Source organism: Notamacropus eugenii, chromosome 1 (genome assembly GCF_028372415.1).
Source record: "Notamacropus eugenii isolate mMacEug1 chromosome 1, mMacEug1.pri_v2, whole genome shotgun sequence".
Taxonomy (NCBI): domain Eukaryota; kingdom Metazoa; phylum Chordata; class Mammalia; order Diprotodontia; family Macropodidae; genus Notamacropus; species Notamacropus eugenii.
This window is the reverse complement of record NC_092872.1, coordinates 447311779-447334114: the sequence shown is the minus strand read 5'-3', so window position 1 is coordinate 447334114 and position 22336 is coordinate 447311779. Positions and strand designations below refer to the sequence as shown.

Sequence of the window (22336 nt, the reverse complement as noted above, 5' to 3'; positions counted from 1 at the left end):
GGTATTGGAACTCATTCCTTAAGGAATAATACTTCTACCCTATCATACCCATTCCATCCCAGTGGTAGTGCAGTAGATGGAGCTAGGTGGTGCAGTGGATAGAGCTCTGTACTTAGAGTCAGGAATAAGTAAGTTTATATCTGGTCTCACACTTAAAGGGTGTGGGATCCTTGGTATTTATTTCTTTCTGCCTCAGTTTCCTCATCTGTAAAGTGGGCTGTAGCATCTATGTTACAGGGTCATTGTGAGAATAAAATGAAATATTTGTAAAGTACTTTGTCAACTTTAAAGCACCATATAAATGTTTATTATTATTGTTATCTTCACTGACTGTTCCCTTATTCCCTCTCCACAAAAATCCTACTCCAAAGCTATTACACTACACTATATTCTTACACTATACCCTTATACTTACTTATACTCTTAGGAATGCTTGGTTCATAGGTAGAAACTGGGTTTCATCTTAAACCTTTTACTTTCTTGCTTCCTCCATCTTCTTGCTCTCATTAAGACTTGGCTCCGTCCTGAAGACATAGCTTCCTTGGCCACTCTTTCCAGCACTGATTGCATCTGATCTCCCAACTCAGAGCATTTTCACTGTACGTCCCTCGATGTCTGTACAGATCTCCCTTCATGTCTCCTCCACTTCACTAGTTTCCTAATATTCTCAGCTAAACCCTATCTTCAGCAAGAAGCTGTTCCCAGTTGTTAATCTTAGTGCCTTCCCTCTCAGATTACCCTTAGTTTATTCTGTATATATTTCTTTGTAAGCAGTTAGTTGCAGTGGATAGAGCACTGGGCTTGGAATCAGGAAGACTCATCTTCATGAGTTCAAATATGGCCTCAGACACTTCCTATCTATGTGACCCTGGGCAAGTCGCCTAACCGTTTGCCTGGTATCTTTGCCAAGGAAACCCCAAAATGGGGTCATGAAGGGTTGGATGTGACTGAAGTGACTAAATGACAACAAAAAATTTCTTTGTATCTTCTATGGAGAATTTACAGAAAGACACAGAGAAAACTTTCTCTTTATTAGAAGGAACGACAGTGTGTACTAGTCGAAGGAGTAACCTCAGCAGTGAGATCATGACTTACTTGGAATATGTTGAGGTAATCTTTGTCTAAATCATTGCTTCTTATTCCATGTACTCTGGTGGGTCTGTGATCTCATTGTTTTTGCCAGAGGTAAAGCCTGCAGTTCTTCCTTGTCTTCTCATTGTATCTGATTCTCATTCATGGAAGTAGCATGGTATAGGCACAGAAGCTTTGGTTCTGGAATTAGAGGACCTGAGCTATAGGATCACCTTTCATACTTAGATATGTATGTACCTGTGTAACCTTGGGCAAATCATTTAACCTTTTTATGCCAGAGAACCTTCAAACTAGAGGTTTTTACTGCAGAGCTCTAGATCACAAGATCACAGAATCATGAATTTATTGCCTGAAGGGGTCTTAGATACCACCTGGTCCATCTCCTTTATTTGTAAAATGAGAGGAACTAAGGTACAGAGAAATTAAGTGACCTGCCGAAGTCATATAGGTAATATCTGAGGTGGAATTTGAACCCAAGTCACTTTGACTGCAAAACAGTGAGCTTTTCACTGCACCGTATTGCCTCTCCACAAATCTGTGATCCTATTATCTTCATTAGGAGGTGCATCTAACATTCTAGGGGCTGCTGTCCTCTTGGTTTCTCAGTGTTACATGGGTACCAATACATTACATAGGCATTATCTCTTCTCCCTCATTCTTAATACATAATCTGTCTCCTTTTTCAGTCATACCTTTCTTTGATGCTATCTTTTGCCCTGCTTTTTGAGTGCAACTCATTTCTCATAATATGCTGAAACCTTTTCACTTTCTATTTTGTCTCTCTTTTGTGCTTTGGGTGAGCCACAATTTTAATTTCTCTGAGATTTTAGTATTTCATGATTCATAGCCATGTTAGAAAATGTTGGGATTTGGTTCAAAAGAGTTAAAATTTCATGATTTTCTGATGATTGTGGGCTGGCATTCTGACTTCACCTCTTCCCCAGAGGCTTCTGTTTTGGAGCCTTTGTCACTTAGCATTGTATGGTTCAGCTAGCAACCAAATGTTTCCCAAAGGGTGACAGACTCCTGCCACACATTCCCATGAGTGCTGCTACTCTGTAGGAAGCTGTGCTTCTAAGAGCACTTTTGGATTTCATTCCATATGCCTAAATAGGCCAGCATCCAGGCAACCGTGCCCTTGAATATAACGAGTACCCTATGGGATCTATTGAGATACATTAGCTTATATCTGATATGACAGGTATGTCTTTGTGAATAAAGAGCTTTTTTGGACTGTGTGAGTCCTAGAAGACTCTGAAAGGTTCCGAATAATTATATATGAAAATTAAACACTATAGTTTAAGAAAAAAAATCAAAGGATTTATTGGGTAACTTCTGCTCTGATTAAACAAGAATTATCAGCTTTTAAAATTTATTTTTATATAATTGTTTGATCCCTTTTGCCGAAAAAGTATTCTAAAGGATCATTGATGACAGTATAAATAGTCTCCAAATCAGATGCCACTTAAAAATATGTATAACTTGGCAAAACCGTAGGAAAAAAAATTCCTGGCTGAAATGTGAGTTGAAAAAATCACTCTCTAGGGTCAGTGTGCCTGAGTGTAGTGACATTTTAAGAATCTTGCTTTCCAGAGAAAGCAAGACATAAGGGAAAGAGAGTGACACTAGACAAGAAGAAAGATGGTCTTCTCTTCTCTCTTCAGTTTTGATGCCCTCTGCCTTCTACTTGATAATTTGGGGACTTGGGCTTTAGCATTTTACCTATGCAGACACTGAAACAAGTTGGATTGTGTGGATGGTTAGGTTACTTGAATTGAAGGGAATATTGAATATAATTGTACAATGTAGCTTATTGGCATAGTGTGGTCATTCACTTACACTGAATGCAACCCTCATAGGGCCAATTCAAAGAAGCTTCTATTTAACTGGATGGAAGTTTTTTGGGACATCTACCCACCATTTTAACATTTTGGAGACGAGAGCTATGAGGTTAAATGCAAGTGCATCTATCTGGCAAAGGCAATAAGTGTTTCTAAATCTAAAGGATATTCCTGACATTCCAGATGGAAAACAAGGTGGGCAAATCACCTCCTTATATCATCTTATCAAAACAAGAAAAACTTGAGTCATCATAGGCTACCTAGGATGTGCCAAGAAACACTATAAAAGAATGATTGTGGTTCTAATTGAAGAAGTGACATCATTTTTGTTTTTATGGAGAAAAGAACTATTGTCACCACAGTTAAGCAAATTGGCAGCTCATCTATTGCAGGCAAAAAGAGACTCATACAGGTTTACCGAGAATTAATAGATATAGTGTCCAGGACCAGGAAAGGGATCGTTTCATAGTACTATACCCTAATCATACCAAATTTGGAAGATTTTGCTTAGTTCTTTGTACCAAATTTTAGGAAGAGCTCTAATTAGATAGAAAGTGTCCAGGCCAGACAAAGGAGACCAAGATACTGATGGGATCAGGGTCATACCATATGAAGATTAGTTGATGGAAATAAAAATATTTATTATAAAGAAGAGAATCCTTCAGAAGATACAATAGCTGCTTTTGAGTATTTGAAAATCTTTATGGGAGAATAAAGGATTAGATTTGGTCTGCTTGGTCCTCTGGAGCAAAAGTAGAAACAATAGGTAGAAGTTGCACAGGAGCAAGTAGACACTTGATGCAAAGAAAAATCTTCCAAATAATTATAGCTATCCAAATATACAATGATCTGTCTGAAGCAATAGATAGTGTGTTCCCCCTGACTGGAAGACTTCAAGGAAAAAATGGATTACCTCTTAGGAATATTTTAAAGTGAATCCTTGTTTGCGTGTAAGTTGTATCAGTTGTATCAGTTGGTTTCCGAAATCATTCTTTTTGAACTCAGATTTTGTGATTTTGGAAACTTTCCCTTCTTAAAGAGAAGAGCCTAAAGTAAGAAAATATGCCTGTGTAAGAAAGTATAACAGGAGGTACCAATGGAAGGAGTAACCAGATCAGTGAGATCATTACTCCTTTGGAATATATTGGGTATTATATCCCAATGTAGACTTTTATAATAAAATGATTTTATAATTCTGTGGCCCTTTGTGGTTAGTATTAAAAAATCTAAATATGTTTTAGATAACTAACAGAAGTTTAATCATGTCATGAAGTTCCCAGCACTGGAAGTATTCTTGCAGGTGCTGGATGACTATTTTCTAATTTGTAGGATGAGATTCCTACATCAAATATATAGTTGGATTAAATCGCTTTTTTTAAAAAAATGTTTTTCATTTTATTTTCTTCTCAATTGTATGTAGAAACAATCTTACATTCTTTTTTTTAAAAATAATTTTTGAGTCCCAAATTCCCTCCCTCCATATTTAGTCTTCCCACTCCTTAAGAGGGCAAACACTTTGATATAGAGTATACATGTCTTGTCAGGTGAATCATATTTCCACGTTAGCCATGGTGCAAAGGAGAACATGGACCAAAAGAAAAAAGAAAAAAAAGGAAAAACCCAAGAAAAATAAAGTAAAAAAGTATGCTACAATCTGCATTCAGATTCTATTAGTTATTTCTTCTGGAGATGGATAGCATTTTTCATCATAAATCCTTCAGAATTGTCTTAGATCATTGTTTTGCCTAGAATAACTAATTGATTGATATTGCTGTTTTTATGTGCAATGATCTGCCTTGGCTCACTTCACTTTGCATCAGTTCATATAAGTCTTCCCAGGTTTTTCTGAAAGCATCCTGCTTGTCTTTCTTATTGCACAATAGTACTCTATCACAATCATATACTACAGCTTGTTCAACCATTCCCCAGTTGATGGACATCCCCTTATTTTCCAATTCTTTGCCGCCACAAAAAGAGCCACTATTAATATTTTCATATCCATAGGTCTTTTTCTTTTTCTTTTTAAAAAAAATTTCTTGAATATAGACTTAGTAGTGGTATTACTGGACCAAAGGGCATGCATAATTTTAAAGCCCTTTGGGCATACATTCTTTCCAGAATGATGGGATCAGTTTACAACTCAACCAAAAGTGCTTTAATGTCCTAATTTTTCCAAAACAGCATTTGTTGTTTTCCTTTTCTATCATATTAACCAGTCTGATAGGTGTGAGGTAGTATCTTGAGTTGTTTTTTAATTTGTATTTCCCTAATAAGTAGAATTTGTATTTCCCTAATAAGTAGAAGTTTAGGGCACTTTTGTTTTATATGACTATAGATAGTTTTGATTTTTTCTTCTGAAAACTGCCTGTTCATATTTTCTGACCATTTATCAACTGGGGAATAACTCATATTCTTATAAATTTGATTCAGTTTTTCACATATTTGAGAAATGAGGCCTTTATCAGAGAAATTTTCTATAACTCCCCCCCAATTTCCTGCTTTCCTTCTAATCTTGGCAGCACCAGTTTTGTTTGTGCAAGATCTTTTTGATTTAATGTAATCAAAATTATCCATTTTACATCTTATAATGCCCTCTATCTTTTGTTTGGCCATAAATTCTTCCCTTAATCATAGATCTGACAGGTAAATTATTGCATGCTCCCCTAATTTTCTTATTATCAACCTTTATGTCTAAATCATATACCCATTTTGATCTTATCTTGGTTTATGCTGTGAGATGTTGGTCTATATCTAATTTCTGTGAAACTTCTTACCAGTTTTCCCATCAATTTTTGTCAAATACTGTGTCCTTTCCCCAAAGCTTTGCATTTATCAAACACTAGATAACTATGGTCATCTGGTAAACATATCACTACCTAATCTATTCCACTGATGCCCCCAGGGCTTGTTGTTTGTTGACTCAGCTGAGTTTGCCTGGAGGTTGTTTGCACTTTAATCTGGCCAAACCTCTGCGCTTGGTTTTTCCTAAAGTCCTCTCAAGTTGTTTTAGGAGAACATCTGCTTTTCCCTGACTTATAATTATTTCTGCTGCTCAAAGTTCACTTTGAGGCAGCTTTTTATCTTTTTTGCAGAATTTGGGAGAGCCTGGTATTTCCTGTCTTCGTCTGCCATCTTCCCAGAATCTTCTCTGACCTAGTCATTCTTTAGGGTTAGATTAGTTTCTGGTTAATTTTTAATCTGTGTCTTCATGGCCTTTTATTGAATGTAATCTTAATTATATTGTGATCTGAAAAGGACATATTTAATATTTCTGCTTTTCTGTATTTATTCGTGAGGTTTTTATGCCCTAATAACATGGTCAGCTTTGTGAAAGTGCTATGTACTGCTGAGACAAAGGCATATTCCTTTATATTTCCATTCAGTTTTTCTCCAGAAGTCTATCTTACTTAACTTTTCTAAAGTTCTATTCATCTCCTTAACTTCTTACTAATTTATTTTTTGGTTTTATTTATCTAATTCTGAAAGGGGAAACTTGAGATCCTCCACTAGTAGTTTTACTGTTTATTTCCCCCTGTAACCCTTTTAACTTTTCCTTTAGAATTTGGATCCTACACCATTTGGTGAATATATGTTTAGTATTGTTATTACTTCATTGTATTTGGTAGCTTTTAGCAAAATGTAGTTTCTCTGCTTATTTCTTTTAATTAGATCTGGTTTTGGTTTTGTTTTGTCTTAGATCATGATTGCTACTACTGCTTTTTTTAAAAACTGAAACTGAAGCATAATAGATGCCCCTCCAGCCCCTTATTTTTAAGCTGTGTGTGTCCCTAAGTTCAGGTTTGTTTCTTGTGAACACTTTTTTGTCAGGTTCTGATTTTTAATCCATTCTGCTACCAGCTTCCATTTTAAAGGTCAGTTCCTGTCAGGATTAGTTAACTTTTAAGGTTTCTTGCAGTTCTGACTAGATTCACAGAAACTTAGAGCTAGCATTAAGTTGCCTTCCTGTTTTTCCTAGTTATTCCTCTGAGCACAGAGAGTCAGTCTGATAATAATCCTGAGATTATTTTCTAACATTATTTTCGAACATTGTCAACATGTCCAAAGAAAGAAAATAGGCCTTTTATATATAAAAGTTCATGTTTACCTGTCTCAAATCACAGAGAAATTTTCTTTGCTGCTTGAACGTCTGTACTTCTTTCTGATCAGAAGCTTATTTGGATATAACGAATTTAATTAAATTTCAGTTGATTCCGTAACAAGAATCACATGGGTAGCATTAAATAGAAATTTACTTTGCTGATATAAAGTTTTGTGTTTTGTAGTGACTGTTACCCAATTTAATTGCACAAACATCTGTTAAATATATACTGTATAGAATGCACTATTGATACCAGAAAAAAATGAAATGGGCCTGTCCCACATAAATCTCATGTTCATACTACTGTAGAGATGTAGTTCATTTGTACATAGATAGGTAAATGCAAGGAAATTTGAGGATGTAGAGTACCAGTAACTGAGAAGATCAGGAATGGCTTTCCATAAGAGTTAATGAGTGACTTGAGACTTGAAAGAAGCTAAGGAATCTAAGGTGTGGAAATTTTGTGTAGGAATGCATTTTAGAGAAGGGAGACAGCTTGTTCAAAGGCATAGGAAAGGAATATAGAATACTGAATTCAGGGAACAGTGAGTAGGCCAGTTTGGCTGAAGTGGAGAGTACCTGAAAGGGAATAATGTGAATATTAATAGTCAGACTGGAAAAGCAGATGGGAACCAGATTCTGGAGGACTTTTAAAATGCCGGGTTGAGGAGTTTGTATTTTGTCTCATAGACGGTAGGATTTTAAAACTGAAAGGCTTAAAGAGCCTCTATTTTATGCTTATAAGCTAGTGAGGTCATAGAAGGCAGTGAGGGGTTTATCAGACCCTCCTTTTGACTTAATTATCCTCATCACAGTTAGAATTTTGTCCTAACAGCAATATTGGTTTAACACACACACAAACACACGAACTCAGGCGCACACACACAGTTCGACCACATGCATCATGCTAATGGTACTTGCCTTGCCATGAAATTTAATAATGAATGAAGGTAAATTGCATATTGAGAAATTATTACCACAATTTGGAAGTTGATTTTAAAATAAAGGCAACCAAACAGTGAATATATGGTTAGCTGTTCTTTGTGTTTGTAAGGTGAATAAATGAATTATAGTTGAAGAGAAAAATAGATTTCCAATCATAGTGATACTTCTAGTGGTGGTTTTTATGCTATTTATTAATGCAAAATACCTTATGTTATCCTCCTGTCCAACTAATGTAATTTTCCAATGATGCAGTTGAACCCTTTATAACCAATTTTTCTTATAGCATTGCTGCCTAGGAGGGTGGATATAATTCTGACCTTAGCTCAGTAAATGTCTGGGTTTAAAATGCAACTTTGCCACTTGTTATTAGCTTTGTTGCTTAGACAAGGTACTTTCCTTTTCTGAGACTTATTTGTCTCATCTGCAAAATGGGGATAACAAGCCAGCTTTTAAATATTTTTCCTTGGTTACAAAAGATAATAGGTAAGAAAGTGTGAGTTATTCAGTACAAGATACTTCTTAACACTATATGAAAAGTAATCTAGGTTCTATTTTGAATTTATTGTGCAGTGTATTGTAAGATACAACCTAAGATATAAGATACAACCTAATTTCTGCCAGATTGTTTTCCACTTTTCTTTTCAAATAGGGGATCCTTTTATAGATAATTCAAATTTTCAGATTTTTCAAAAATATAAAGTTATATATTATAAAGTTCGATCATTTCTAATTCTTCCTTGTCTAATATGTTGTATTAATGTATTTTTCAGGTTTTTGTAATGTTGTAATGAAAAAATCTACCAGTATGTCCATTTTTCCATACTCCCTCTCATATTGACTGTTTCAGTTTTTGTCACCGTCACCAATTTACTTGGTATGAGGTGGAATGTCAGGTTTGTTTTAATTTAAATTTCTCTTATAATTCGATTAGAGTATTCTTTTATGTGGATATTAATAGCTTGTAATTCTTTTGAGAATTGTTTATTTGTATCTATTGACAAGAGATTTTAGGTGGCACAGTGAATAGATTGCTTAGCCTGGAATTAGGAAAATTCATCTTCCTGAATTCAAATCTGGCTTCAGTCACTCACTAGCTGTGTGACTCCATTATATTTTCCAAGAAAACCCCAAATGGGGTTATGAATTTGGATACAGTTGAAACAATTGAACAACAGCAGCAACAAAGTCCTTTGACAACTAATGTACTGGAAAATAGCTTTTGATCTTAATATTTTTTAAAGTCTGTATGTAAAGATATATAGACAACTATCACAGATATAAGATACAAAGTTTTTTCCCCAACTTGCTACTTGCCTTAGCCTAATTGCAATACTTTTGATAATGCCAAAACTTTTCAGTGTCAAATAATTAAAATTATTTTATTTTTTGTAATAACCTCTATACCTTGTTTGTTTGTTTGTTTTTTTAAAGAATTTACCCCATAGGAGCATGGGATAGTGTATTTGTCAGATTTATGGAGAATGGAGAAATTTATGACCAAACAAGAGATAGAGAACGTTATGAAGTGCAAAATGGATAATTTTGATTACATTAAATTGAAATGTTTTTGCACAGACAAACCCAGTGCAGCCAAGATTAGGAGAGAAGCAGAAAACTGGGAAAGAATTTTTACAACTAGTGTCTGTGATAAAGGCTCATTTCTAAAATATATAGAGAACTGAGTCAAATTTACAAATTTGCAAACAAGTCATTCCCTAATTGATAAATGATCAAAGGACATGAACAGGCAGTTTTCAGAGGAAGAAATTGAAGCTATCTGTAGTCATATGAAAAAAATAGTCTAAATCACTATTGATTAGAGAGATGCAAATCAAAACAACTCTGAGGTACCATATCACACCTATCAGATTGGCTAACATGACAAAACAGGAAAATGATAAATGTTGGAGAAGATGTGGGAGAGTTGGAACACTAATTCATTGTTGGTGGAGCTGTGAGCTGATCCAACCACTCTTGTGAGCAATTTGGAATTATACCCAAAGGGCCACAAAAGTGTGCATACCCTTTGACCCAGCAATATCGCTTCTAGGACTTTTTCCCAAAGAGGTCATAAAAATGGGAAAAGGTCCTACATGTACAAAAATGTTTATAGCAGCTCTTTTGGTGGTGACCAAGAACTGGAAATCGAGGGAATGCCCATCAATTGGGGAATGGCTGAACCAAGTTGTAGTGTATGAATATAATGGAATACTATTGTGCTATAAGAAATGATGAACAAGAAGACTTCAGAAAAACCTGGAAAGACTTATATGAACTGATGCTGAGTTAAATGAGCAGAACCAGGGGAACATTATACATAGTCACAGCCAGTGTGCAAGGACTATTTCTGATAGACTTAGCCCTTCACAGCAAAGCAAGGACCTAAAACATCCCAAAGGACTCTTGAGGCAAAATGCCATCCACATCCAGAGAAAGAACTATGGAACTGGAATGCAAAATGAAGCAGACTATTTTCTCTTGTGTTACGTTTTGTTTTGGTTTGCTTTTTCTCATGGTTTCTCCCATTCATTTTAATTCTTCTATACAACATGACTAATGTGAAAATATGTTTAATAGGACTATATGTGCAGAACACATATAAGATCTCAAGCTGTCTTAGGGAGGGAGGGGGAGAAATTTTAAGACTTATGGAAGTGATTGTTGAAAACTGAAAACAAATTAGTTAATTATTTTTTAAAAAAGAATTTATCCTTTAGTCATAGCTGTGAATGGTACTTGATAGATTCTCTTCTAATTTTTAAAGATTTGATCTTCAGTATTCAGGTCATATATGTATATGTATATGTATACATACATTTTGAAATTATTGTATAATATATAGTGAAATGTTGATCTAAATTTAATTTCTGCTAGATTGCTTTTCAGTTTTCTTAGCAATTCTTAAATAGAAAGTCCTTTCACAGATAATTCATAGTTTTAGATTTATCATAATCTAAGTTATTGAATTCATTCACTTCTGATTCTTCCTTGTCTAATCTGTTGCCTTAATATATATATTTTTAATTTTTGGGGGGGTAGTAATACTGTACCAAATGGTTTTGATGATCACTGTTTTAACAATATAGTTTGAGGTCTGGAAGTGTTATTAATCTTTCATTATTACTTTTTTCATTATTTCCCTTGAGATTGTAGTTTTTTCCCCCTGCAAATAGAATTATAAATTGGTACAACCTTTGGAAAACAAATTGGAACTACTCAAATAAATTGACTAAAATGCACATACCCTTTACCTCAGAGTTTCCATTGCTAGGCTTGTACCCCAGGAGGATTGGTGACAAAAAGAAATGTCCCATATAATCCAAATTATTTTTAGCAACACTTTTTATTGTGACAAATAAATGCAAACAAAGTAAATACCCATCAATCAGGGAATGACCAAATAAAATATAAATATAATGTAATATTATTGTGCTGTAAGGAGTAATGAACATAATTAAAAAGAGAAGCATGGGAAAATGTATTAACTGATGCAAAATAAAGTGAGTTGAGCCAAGAGCCAAGAAAATAACATACTCCCTTCTCTAGAAAAGGGAAGGAAGAGATATAGTCCAAAATGTAAAAGCAAAATATATCAATTAAAAGTGTATTTAAACAAAATCCAGGAACTGTTATGAGCTATGCGTTTTTTCTTCAACTAACACATACATATAAAAAGATATCATTATTGGTATAAGTTTTGTAAAAGTATTGCCTAGTATTGTGATTTTACTTAACACAACTTTTTACTCATTCTACTATTCCTATAATATTGTATGCATGAAGGTTTTTAAATGAGTTATTATATTGGGAAGCATCCGGATAGAGTAGAGGGGACACTGGATTTGGAGTTAGAAGACTTTTGCTTGTCTCCACCACTTAATAAGCTTGAAATGTTGGAAAATCACTTATCTTTTTATCAATTTCCTCATATTTCAAATGTAGAGAATACATGCATGCCTACCTCATTGGGTTCTTGTGAAGAAAATATTTTAAACTGTATCCTATTATACTGTAAGCCATGAGCTATTATTATCATTTTGTATTGTCTTTTTAAAGCCGAGTTATTTTGTGTTGACCGAACATCTTCTGTAATAGTGTTCATTTTTTTTTTTTACTTCAGAAAATCTGTGATGTCAGTTGTCTGTATATTCCCTGCACTGCTGTAGATTACAATATCACTAATACCCTAAATGGTTTTGTGAGTTGCTTTGGCCCCTCCAAATTATTGACTGATATCCAACCTTCTGGTGATGAACTCTTGGAATCTTACCCATTCTGTTTCTTAAATAATGATTCATATTCTTTCATCTAATTCAGTTCTGTTTTGTAGACATTATTTGAACACTTACTATGTATAAAGTATTGATCTTGATTGGATTTGTCAGAGTTTGTGCTAGGCTGTTATTATTTTATTCCAAAGTCACATCATGATGAAATAGAGTAATATTTTAGTTCTGTGGTTATAAGTTTTGAGAATATTCTTTCTTTAACTGGTACAGCTGAATATGTAGTCTTCTGACCTTTTTTTGAGCTTGGTTAGCTTAATGATGTGATGGTGACAAATCTGTGCTTTTTTTTTTTTTTAAGGAAAAAGTGGAACAAATAATTGGAACGTTAAAGTCTAATCATTTTGTCCTTACCTGATGTACATATGAACATGAGCCTTTTTTTTTTTAAACATCTTTAGGACTGAATTTGCCGTTAAAGAAATCATGTCCTCTGGAGGAGCTGAAGATGATATCCCACAGGGAGAGAGGAAGACAGTAACTGATTTTTGTTACCTACTGGATAAATCTAAGCAGCTGTTCAATGGGTTAAGGTCAGTGATTTTTTAATACTTTATTGTGAATGGCAAATGACTCCAAATATTCTGTAGCACTGAATCGTATGTACCAAAGTTTTCTAAAATTAATGGATGATATATTTTGTAAAGATCTGGGAGAAAGCTCAGATGAAATTTTTCTCATTGAAGCTTCCTCTTAAAACATTTGAAAACTGGATTGTTTGTAATATTGAACCTAAATTGAGGCCTGTGATTATTTTAAATGATTACAAGACTATCATTGGTTATTGTAAATGATTACAAGACTATAATTCTTAATATCCTGGTACTGCCTGAGGTTTGGGATTGAGAATTCCCTCTTAACAGACTTTGGATTCTTATCCATTAAGGCAGTGCACTTTCTAGTACAAAACATATCAGTACAAATATGTGATCTGCTTTCTGCATGTTCAAGGAAGAAGCTACCATATGGGACCAGCACAGAGATGGGATATTTTTGCTTTGGAATATTTTTGTTTTTCTTTAAGCAATATTTTTCTTTTCTTTCTTAAAGTTTGCTATATGTACTCTCATTGAGAGGATAACTTTTTATTTTCTTCATTTTTCTGTCCTTGTAACAAGAGCCAGGCTTCATCATGCCAGCTTAACCTAATTTCCTCTTTTGACAAGATTAGTTGTTTTTCAGTTGTGTTTAACTCTTCATGACCCCATTTGGGGTTTTTTTGGCAAAGATACTAGAGTAGTTTGCCATTTTCTTCAGATATGGCAACTGACTTGCCCAGGGTCATACACCTAGAAAGCGTCTGACTCCAGATCCGGTACTCTGTGTACTGGGCCGCCTTATTGTAGGATTACATCTAACCAGATGAACAGGTGAAGGGAATGCTAAGTAATTTACTTGGATTTTAGCACAACTTTCAATGAAGTCTCACATAATTTTCTTGTGGAGAATATTACAAGTTATGAATTAAACAATAATACATTCAGGTGGATTCAGAATGGTTGGCTGGCCAGACTCAGAATTAATGAGTTAGTGTTAGCATAGCAGGGGTTACCCCATGGATCTGTGCATGGATCTGTATGTGTGTATGTTATACATCTGTACAACATTTTTATTAATGACTTGAATAAAGACAAAGATGGCATTCTCCTCAGTTTTGTAAAATTACACATTTGGAAGGCATAGTTAGTGTACTGGATGACAAAATCAGGATTCAAAATTGAATAAGATGAAACTCAGGGATAGTCTTATATCTATGTACAAAAAAATCACCTCCATAAGTATGTGGGAGGCATGGGGGAAAAGTAGTTGTTCTGAAAAGGGTCTGGGAGTTTTAGTGGACTGCAAGCTCAATATGAGTCAGCAGTATGATGTGGCAGCCAGAAACACTGGTACAAGCTTGTACTGTAGTAGGAGGGGGCACAACTTTCAGTAACAGGGAGTTGATACTTTCACTGTACTTTGCCCTTGTCAGACCTTACCTGTGGTACTGTCTGTAATTCTGAGAACTATGATTTAAGGACATTGATAATCAAATGAGATGATATTTATTAAATACAAGCAAACAAATCTCTTAGCATTGTAACTGGCACATCATCATTATCATCATCATCATCTTCATCATTATAACTAACGTTTATATAGCATTTACTGTGTGCCAGGCACTGCACTAAGCACTTTACAATTAATATCTTATTTGATCTTCACAAATACCCTGGGAGATAGGTACTATTATTATCCCCATTTTACTGAAGAGGGAACTGAGTCAAACAGAGGTTAATGACTTGCCCAGCATCACACTGCTAATAAATGTCTGAGGCTGAATTTGAACTCAAGTCTTTTTGACTCCAAACTCATTGTTTTATCCACTGTGCTGCCTCGCTGCCCTAGTGGTGCTATATAAATGCTTATTTCCTTCTCTGCCTTTTCCTCCACAAATAAACTGGAGATTGTCCAGAGGAGGGCAACCAGGGTGATGAACATATTCGTGTTATATGAGGATTGGTTGGATGAAGTGAGGATATTGAACCTGGAAAAAGGAAAACTCCAGGGTGGGAGTGGGGTGTGGGAGAAGAAGGAGAAACATGATAGTCACTTCAATATTTGAACGATTGTTCTGTGGAGTTAGGATGAGACTTGTACTATTTGTTCCCACAGGGCAGAACCAGCAGCAATAAGTAGAAATTGCAAAGACGTAAATTTAGACTGAATATCAGAAACAATATCTGAATAAATACAGGGTTCAAAAGTGGAAGGGCTTGCTCTAAGAGGTATGAATTTTTGTTACTTGGATGTCTTTAGGCAGCAGCTAGACATCACCTTGTTGAATCTATTTAGTGGTGCTTAATTCATGTATGGGTTGGACTAAATATCTGACTTTTCCAACTATCAAATTTTGTATATTTGTGAAATTAACATACACACTAGGGGTGAACAAAAAGAGAAAACCTGTGTATGGCAAGTAGGTATCCAAATGAGATCATAAGATAGGGTCATGGATTTGGAGCTGGAATGGACTTTAGAGACCATCTAGCCCTCTCATTTTACAGATGAAGAAACTAAGGCTCAGAGTTCTTAAGAAAGTTGCCCAGGGTCACACAGTTAGTAAATGTCAGGGGTAGGATTGGAAATTAGATCTTCTTGTCTCCAGTCCAACTCTCTATATCAGCTGTGCTTATTAAAGGATATTGTGAAATGCCAATTAGGATCTTAGAACTGTTGGAGGTAGGAGGCCAAATCTCTATTGAGATTGAAGTAGTGAGGTGATAAATCCTTCAAAATGACTTCTCGATTTTCTTCTTATGTACAGGAAAGATCCCTTCTCCGACATGTGTTAGGGAAGCTCTCTTGGTTTTCAGGGGCTCCATGGTGGTGATTGGTAAGGAAGCAAAGTATTATCTGGTACTAACATTTCTAAATGTATATTTTGGAGGATCTTTGACCATTCTTTGATGGGACAAAGGATAGAGAAAGGGAAGACAGAAGAGAATTTGACCTATATTATAGATGATTGAGGTCTGATCTTTATGGATTTTGCTGCATTTTTGAGAAATTCTTCCCCGCATGGGTAGTTATGAGATTATACACAGAATAATGATGCTGAATTCAAGATGAATTTCTGATTTAACTCTTAACTTTTCCATTCATTTATTGATATAATGGTAAGATATATATTTATATCCATTTGTTAGCTACATGTAGGATGGAGACAAGAACACCAGTTAGGAGGATTTTATTTTTTCTAGGAAGGAAGTGATGAGCACCTGAACTGGGTTGGTGGCTGTGTGAGTAGAAAAGGAGATGGATGTGAGGAATGCAGTCAATAAGATTTAACAGCTGATTGGGTAGAGGGACACAAATATACAAACACACATATACAAACTTATATATGTGTGTTAGGAACAGCTAGATGGCATAGTAAATAGAGTTAGCCCTGGAGTTAGGAGGGCCCAAGTTCAAATCCAACCTTAGACGCTTATTAGATGTGTGACCTTGGACAAGTCACTTAACCTGTTGCCTCATTTTCTCATTTGGAGCTGGAGAAGGAAATGGCAAATTCTAGTTTCTTTGCCAAGAAAACCTGAAATGGGGTCACAGAGTCAGACACAACTGAAATGATTCAGCATCATCCGCATGTGTGTATATACAGGAATACATACACAAATACATGTACATTTTATTTTTATATCTTTTTTTGAATTTGTTTTGGAGTTCAGATTTGAACTCAGGTCCTTCTGACTCCAGGGCCAGTTCAGAGCACTGTGCCACCTAGCTGCCCCTACATGTACATTTTTATTAATGAAAATTTTTAAGTTCATGTATTTTGGCAGGATGTTACATTTATGGTGATCTTTTTAAAAAGTTTCCACATATTTTCATATTTGAATGATTAATATTGGTAGTTCTTTACTTCCAAGCAACTTTGCCATACTTGGCCAAGGTGTATAGAGTTAAATAGCATAATCTAATAGATTAGAGTCTATATCCATCAAGTCTAAAGTTGAATAAGAAGCTTTATCAGCATGGAGTGAGGGTACCAGGAAACTGTCAATACCTAGGAAGTTTGAGCCTTACCTGGGTCAGTTGAGTGTTAGGGACAACATACTTACTTGTTTAAGAAAAAAACCCTGATAGATAGGGAACCTCACAACCATTTGTCCAGCTTTACAACCTTAGAGTCATCCTTTACTTTTCATATTCCCTTATTCTCCATCATTTACCCAAGTCTTGTTGATTTTACCTTTACAACATCTCCAACCATCTACTTTTTTCTCCCTATTCATACTCCTATCACCCTAGTTCATTCACTCATGACCTTTCACTGGGAGCATTGCAATATCCTCCTAACTGGTCTCCTTCACTCCAGTCACTGCCTCCTCTAATCCGTCTTGCACATAGCTGCTACATTGATATTCCTAAAGCACAAATCTGTGCATGTTACTCTCTTTCAAGAAGTTTTAGTGCAAACGTTCTTAACCTTTTTTATGTCATAGACTCATTGGTGGTCTGGTAAAGCCTATAGATCCCTTTCATGGTACTATTTTTTAAATAATTGGAGGAAATGCTAAATGTTAATTAGAGATTAGTGAAAATAGAGACGTAATTTTTTTCCCCATACAGTTTCAAAGATCTCTTGAAATATATGCACAGAAGGCTTGGGGTCTGTGGACCATAGATGAACTCTTACCCTTAGGATAAAGTACCTTGCAAACTTTAAAGCACAAAAAAGGTCAGTTATCTTTATTGTCATCATCATCATCACTATTTTCATAAATTAATGAAAAGGTAGGGGTGTGTGTGTGTGTGTGTGTGTGTGTGTGTACACACACATATGTATAACTGGCAGTTCAGATGAACTCCTGTCAGAAATAGGACTGAGCTTGTATTTGGACAGTTCTAGAGAATGACTAGGATGATAAACACCCTTGAGACCATGTGATAGGATCTGTTGAAATTAATGGGGATACGTAGTGTTGAAGAGACTTGGCAAACATGATTGAGATTTCTGGGTCATGCGACCAATAAGATAGGAAATTAGACACATTCTCTTCTCACAACTTCACAGATCTCTTTAAAATAACATTTATGCTCAAGAAATAAAGACATTTCATCTGTCTCCAGCGTAAGACAGGAAGAAACCCAAAGAGCTAACAACTCCATGAGCTAACAGCAGAAAAGACTAATCCTTAATGTGCTTACTCAACACTCCTTCCTTCATAGCTACTCTGGGCAGGTCAGCACAAGCCAATACTTGAACTTGCAGCAGAACTCAGCACTCCCCTTTCCCCATCCTTTCCCAGTGCTGTGGAAGGGCAAAAAGGCAGAAGCTTGCTCTGCCTTGGACCACAATGTGGCCATGCTCTGTGCTTCAGTAGTACTAGTTTCAGAATAATCTGAGATAGCTCTGAGGCCCAAGCCCCAGGAATATCAAAGGGGAAGAAGTCAGAAAACAATGGTGGAATATAAGGAAGAAAGTCTGAAATTATCAAAGACTTAAAGAAGAAGAAAACTCAGTCAAAGTTCTCAAGTACAAGGAGAAAAACCAATAAACCAACAGGGAAGATAATAAGAAGGGGAAATGGCCTCTAGATCATTTAAATGAGACCAGATATCTGTGAGTAAGTATTATAGACAAAGGAAAATGAATCAATGTCTGATGAGGCAGAGAGCTTGGTAGTTTCTCAAGATAGCGTGGAGAACCAACAGCAGAATGTTCTTGAATGGCTTAAGAATTAGGAATTGGAAAGGTAAAAATTTTGCCTTGCACAGTAGAAATAATGAACAGAACAGAAAAACTTGAATCCACGGTGGCAAGTGTCAGAATGTATTGGTCTTGAAGATAGGAGGTGTAGATATAATTTAAGGATTATAGGGCAGGTCAAATAACATGAACACAATAATGTAAGAAATAATACAAGAAAACTCTCTATTAAATAGAACACTGTGTAAATTGAAAGAATGCACAGAGCAGTACCTACAGAAAAACAAAAACCTTACACTACAAATTCCATGATGTATAGTGGTTCAGTATAACAAGTTCTGCAAATTACTAGGAGAAAGACCTTCAAGTATAAAGAAAGGGAAGTTTGAAAAACAAAAGTCTGTTCTGCACTCACCAGAAAGTGCAGGAGGGAATGGAATAAGATGTTTCAAAGAGCAAAGGTGCCCAAGATGCAATCCAAAGTAACTTCCTGAAAACCATAGACAGAGTATTAATGAAAAAAAGATGGACATTCAGAAAAAAGAGGTATTTGAAGCATTTCTACAAAGAAAACCAGACTTGAACAAACTAATTTGTTCTGCAAACAGAAATGTAAGAAAGGTAAACAAACGTGGCAACCAAAGAAGGCAAATTTACCGTAGGAAAAAAGAGCACAAAATAAAAAAAGAAAGACACCTATGGAATAAACAACTAAACAGCAGCAGAAGACCATTGAGAAATTTCTTTTTAAAAGGACATTAGAATGCAAGGATGAAGTTGGAAGTTAAATAGAAGAAGTGGAGTCATAACACCCCACCTACAGGTGACATCAGTCAATGTTTTTTGTGGTACTAAAATGAATGAGAGGTCATATGAGACTATGATAGAAGGGAATATGTGAGGTACCCTAATCAAGTCTTTGGTTAACAAATAAAGGAAATAACTCCCTTATCCTCTTAGGAAAAAGAAGGCCTTCAGGAGATTGAATGAGATGGCAAAGGGTGGGATTTGGCACACAGGGAAATAAAGGGGGAAATCTGTTTCAGTGATGGAAGTGTCCCACAGAGCTTTGTGAGAACTTAGAAGATTTAATTCCTTAAAGAATTCAGAAACTAAAGAAGGAATAAAGAAGTACAAGGGCCATGAGTGAAAGAATAAAGTGTGGAGTATGATGAACTATGCTTTTTAATTTATTGAAATAAATTGAGGTCACTCATGAAGAGCTCCTTCTCCTAATTTCATGTCACCCAAATAACCTTTTACTACTATTTCTGCCTTCACCCTTCTCTGCATGATTATGTAGCCCTTCTTTTTGTCAAGCCTAACCCCTCTACCTACATATTTTATCCCCTTCTTCAGCAGATTCCCCCTTTGTGCTCTCCACTGTCACACTTTTCTTCAGTCTCTCCCTCTCTACTACCTGCTTTCCTACTATTTATAAATGTTTCAGTATGTCCCTCATCCTTAAAAACCCTTCATTTGATCTATCCACCCCTGTTAGCTTTCATCCTTTGATGGCTAAATCTCTTCTCTTTTGTGGCTTATCTTGAGAAGGCCATTTATAATAGATGGCTCAACCACTTCTTTTATTCTCAACTATATTCTGGATTCCGACCTCATCATTCAACTGAAACTGCTCTGTCCAAAGTTACCAGTGACCTCTTAAGTGTCAAATCAAATGACCTTTTCTCAGTCTTCATTCTTCTTGACTTCTATGCAGCTTTTGACACTGTTGATCATCTTTTTTCTCTTATTTAGGTTTTCAGGATACTACTATCCTGGTTTTCTTCATACCTTTCTAATTGTTCCTTCTCCGTTTCCTTTGTTAGATCTTCATCCAGATCACGTTTGCTAATGGTGGGTGTCTCAAACCTTCACTTCTCTCTCTATACTGTGTGTTATTTGGTTTTTTCATCAGTTCCCATGAATTGAATTACCATCTTTATATTGAAGATTTTCAAATCTACTTTTTCACTGACCTCCAGACTTGCATCTCAAACTGGATATCCTATAGTCATCTTAAACTCAACATGGCCAAAACAAAGCTCACTGTCTTTCATAATGTCTCTGTTATTCTCTAAGGTACTATTATCCTCCAAGTCACCCAGGTAGGCAATTAGGTTGTTATCCTTGACTCTTCAGTCTGTCTCCTAATGAGGGAAGAGATGCCTCAATAGATAAGACAAATGAGTGTCCTTTTCTTGCAGTCAGAAACCCTTGGTTTCTGTATTGTCTGTAGTTCCTTTGTAAAGCCTGCTGAGCATAGTACTGGGCAAATATTCCTATCTACCAGTTCTACTTTATGCCTCCTTTTTAATAATTTTTGGCACAGAAGGATGGCTGATATTTGAACACAGTTGGTTAATAAAGTCCCCTACTCTTTTTCAGTGGATTATTGATAATATTCATCATTTGCTTAATGGATTGGACGTTTGGACATAAAATAGTAAGGAAAGAAATAAGATCAGAAATACAAGAATAGTAAACAAATGCAAACAATGACAATAACAATAACAATATAACAACAGAAACTATTAAAAAGCTTCTTTTTAATATAGACAGGGAAAGAAGGATGAAAACAGGAGTCTTAGAAAAGTGATATTGGAGAAACTGGCCTGAAACATCATGGACTAAACATACTCACAGGTGAAATTTGTTTGTAGCTTTCCTGTTGTTTCCAGTTCTGAACTCTAGAACCAAGCTGAATTATTTTAATCCAGATTAAATAATTTTGTCTTCATATAGCTCTGGAGTCATCTCAAGACCCTGGTTGCTGCCCTCTGGGTATACTTCAGTCTGTCCATGTTCTTCCTAAAATGTGGTATACAGATCCAAATATTTTATTCCCTAGGATTCTAGGTTTAGAGCTGGTGCATACCTTAAAGGCCATCTAATCTCGCCCCTCAATTTATAGATAAGGTATCTAAGCTCCAGAGAAGTTGGCTTGATCAATTTCCTAATATGCTAACAGGATTTGAACTTGGGTCATTGTATCATAGGAAGACAGATCCATAGCTAGAAGGGTACCTTAGACATCATAGGATCATAGATCTTGGAAGTAGAAGGGATTTCAAAGTCCAGCCTCCTCATTTTTAGAGATGAGAAAGCTGAAGGCCAGAGAGGTTAAATGATTTGCCCAGGGTCACACAGATAGTATCAGAGGTGGGCTTTGAATCCAAGTCCTTTATCTCTTGATCCAGATCCACTGTTTTTCATCATAATGTACTGCTTCAGATTCAATCTTTCCCCCCAGCACTAGCATTTATATAGTGTGTTAAGGTTTGCAAAGCACTTTATAAATATAATCTCATTTTATCATTACAGCAACCCTAAGAGATAGGTACTGTTATTGTCCTTATTTTACAGATGAGGAAACAGAGGCAGATCCAGGTTAAGTGACTTGCCCAGGATTCCATAATTAGTAAGCATCTGAGTCCAGATTTGAACTCAGTTTTCCTGACTCCAGGTTCAGCCCTCTATCCTCTGTACCTCTTACCAGGGCAAAGTACAGTGAATTATTACTTCCCTTTTTTTCTGAATCCTATAACTCTCTTAATGGTAGTTTAAGATTTTCTTATCTTTTTGTTATGATGTCATGCTCTTGACTCACTGAGTTTTTCTAGTCCACTAAAACCCTTAGACTTTTTCCACGTGAATTAGTTTAGTTATGACATATAGTCTGTATGTATGTGTGATAGTTTCTTGGCATAGTCCTATCCCACCCACTTTTTTTCATTCCAGGATCCTCGTTACTTTGTTCCCCAAGACCTGTTTATAAGTATGTCCTATGTAACATGGCTCTGATCAACATCATATTCCAATAATTTCATTGATATGTTATAACAAAACCTCACCACAACATCATATCAACCCA

At 35.7% G+C, this 22336-nt stretch overlaps 1 protein-coding gene across 6 annotated transcripts in view; it reads left to right on the top strand.

Moving 5' to 3' along the window:
- The window catches only part of SCAI (suppressor of cancer cell invasion), a 204543-nt gene that overhangs the window by 93882 nt on the left and 88325 nt on the right, over positions 1 to 22336 (top strand). For all 6 annotated transcript variants that reach the window (XR_011972109.1, XM_072631896.1, XM_072631895.1 and 3 more), the window contains one exon: positions 12665 to 12796. Coding sequence is in view for 5 of the 6 variants with exons in the window: in XM_072631896.1 (XP_072487997.1) it covers positions 12665 to 12796 (132 nt within the window). In the remaining variant the exon portion in view is untranslated. The remainder of the gene's footprint in view (positions 1 to 12664; positions 12797 to 22336) is intronic.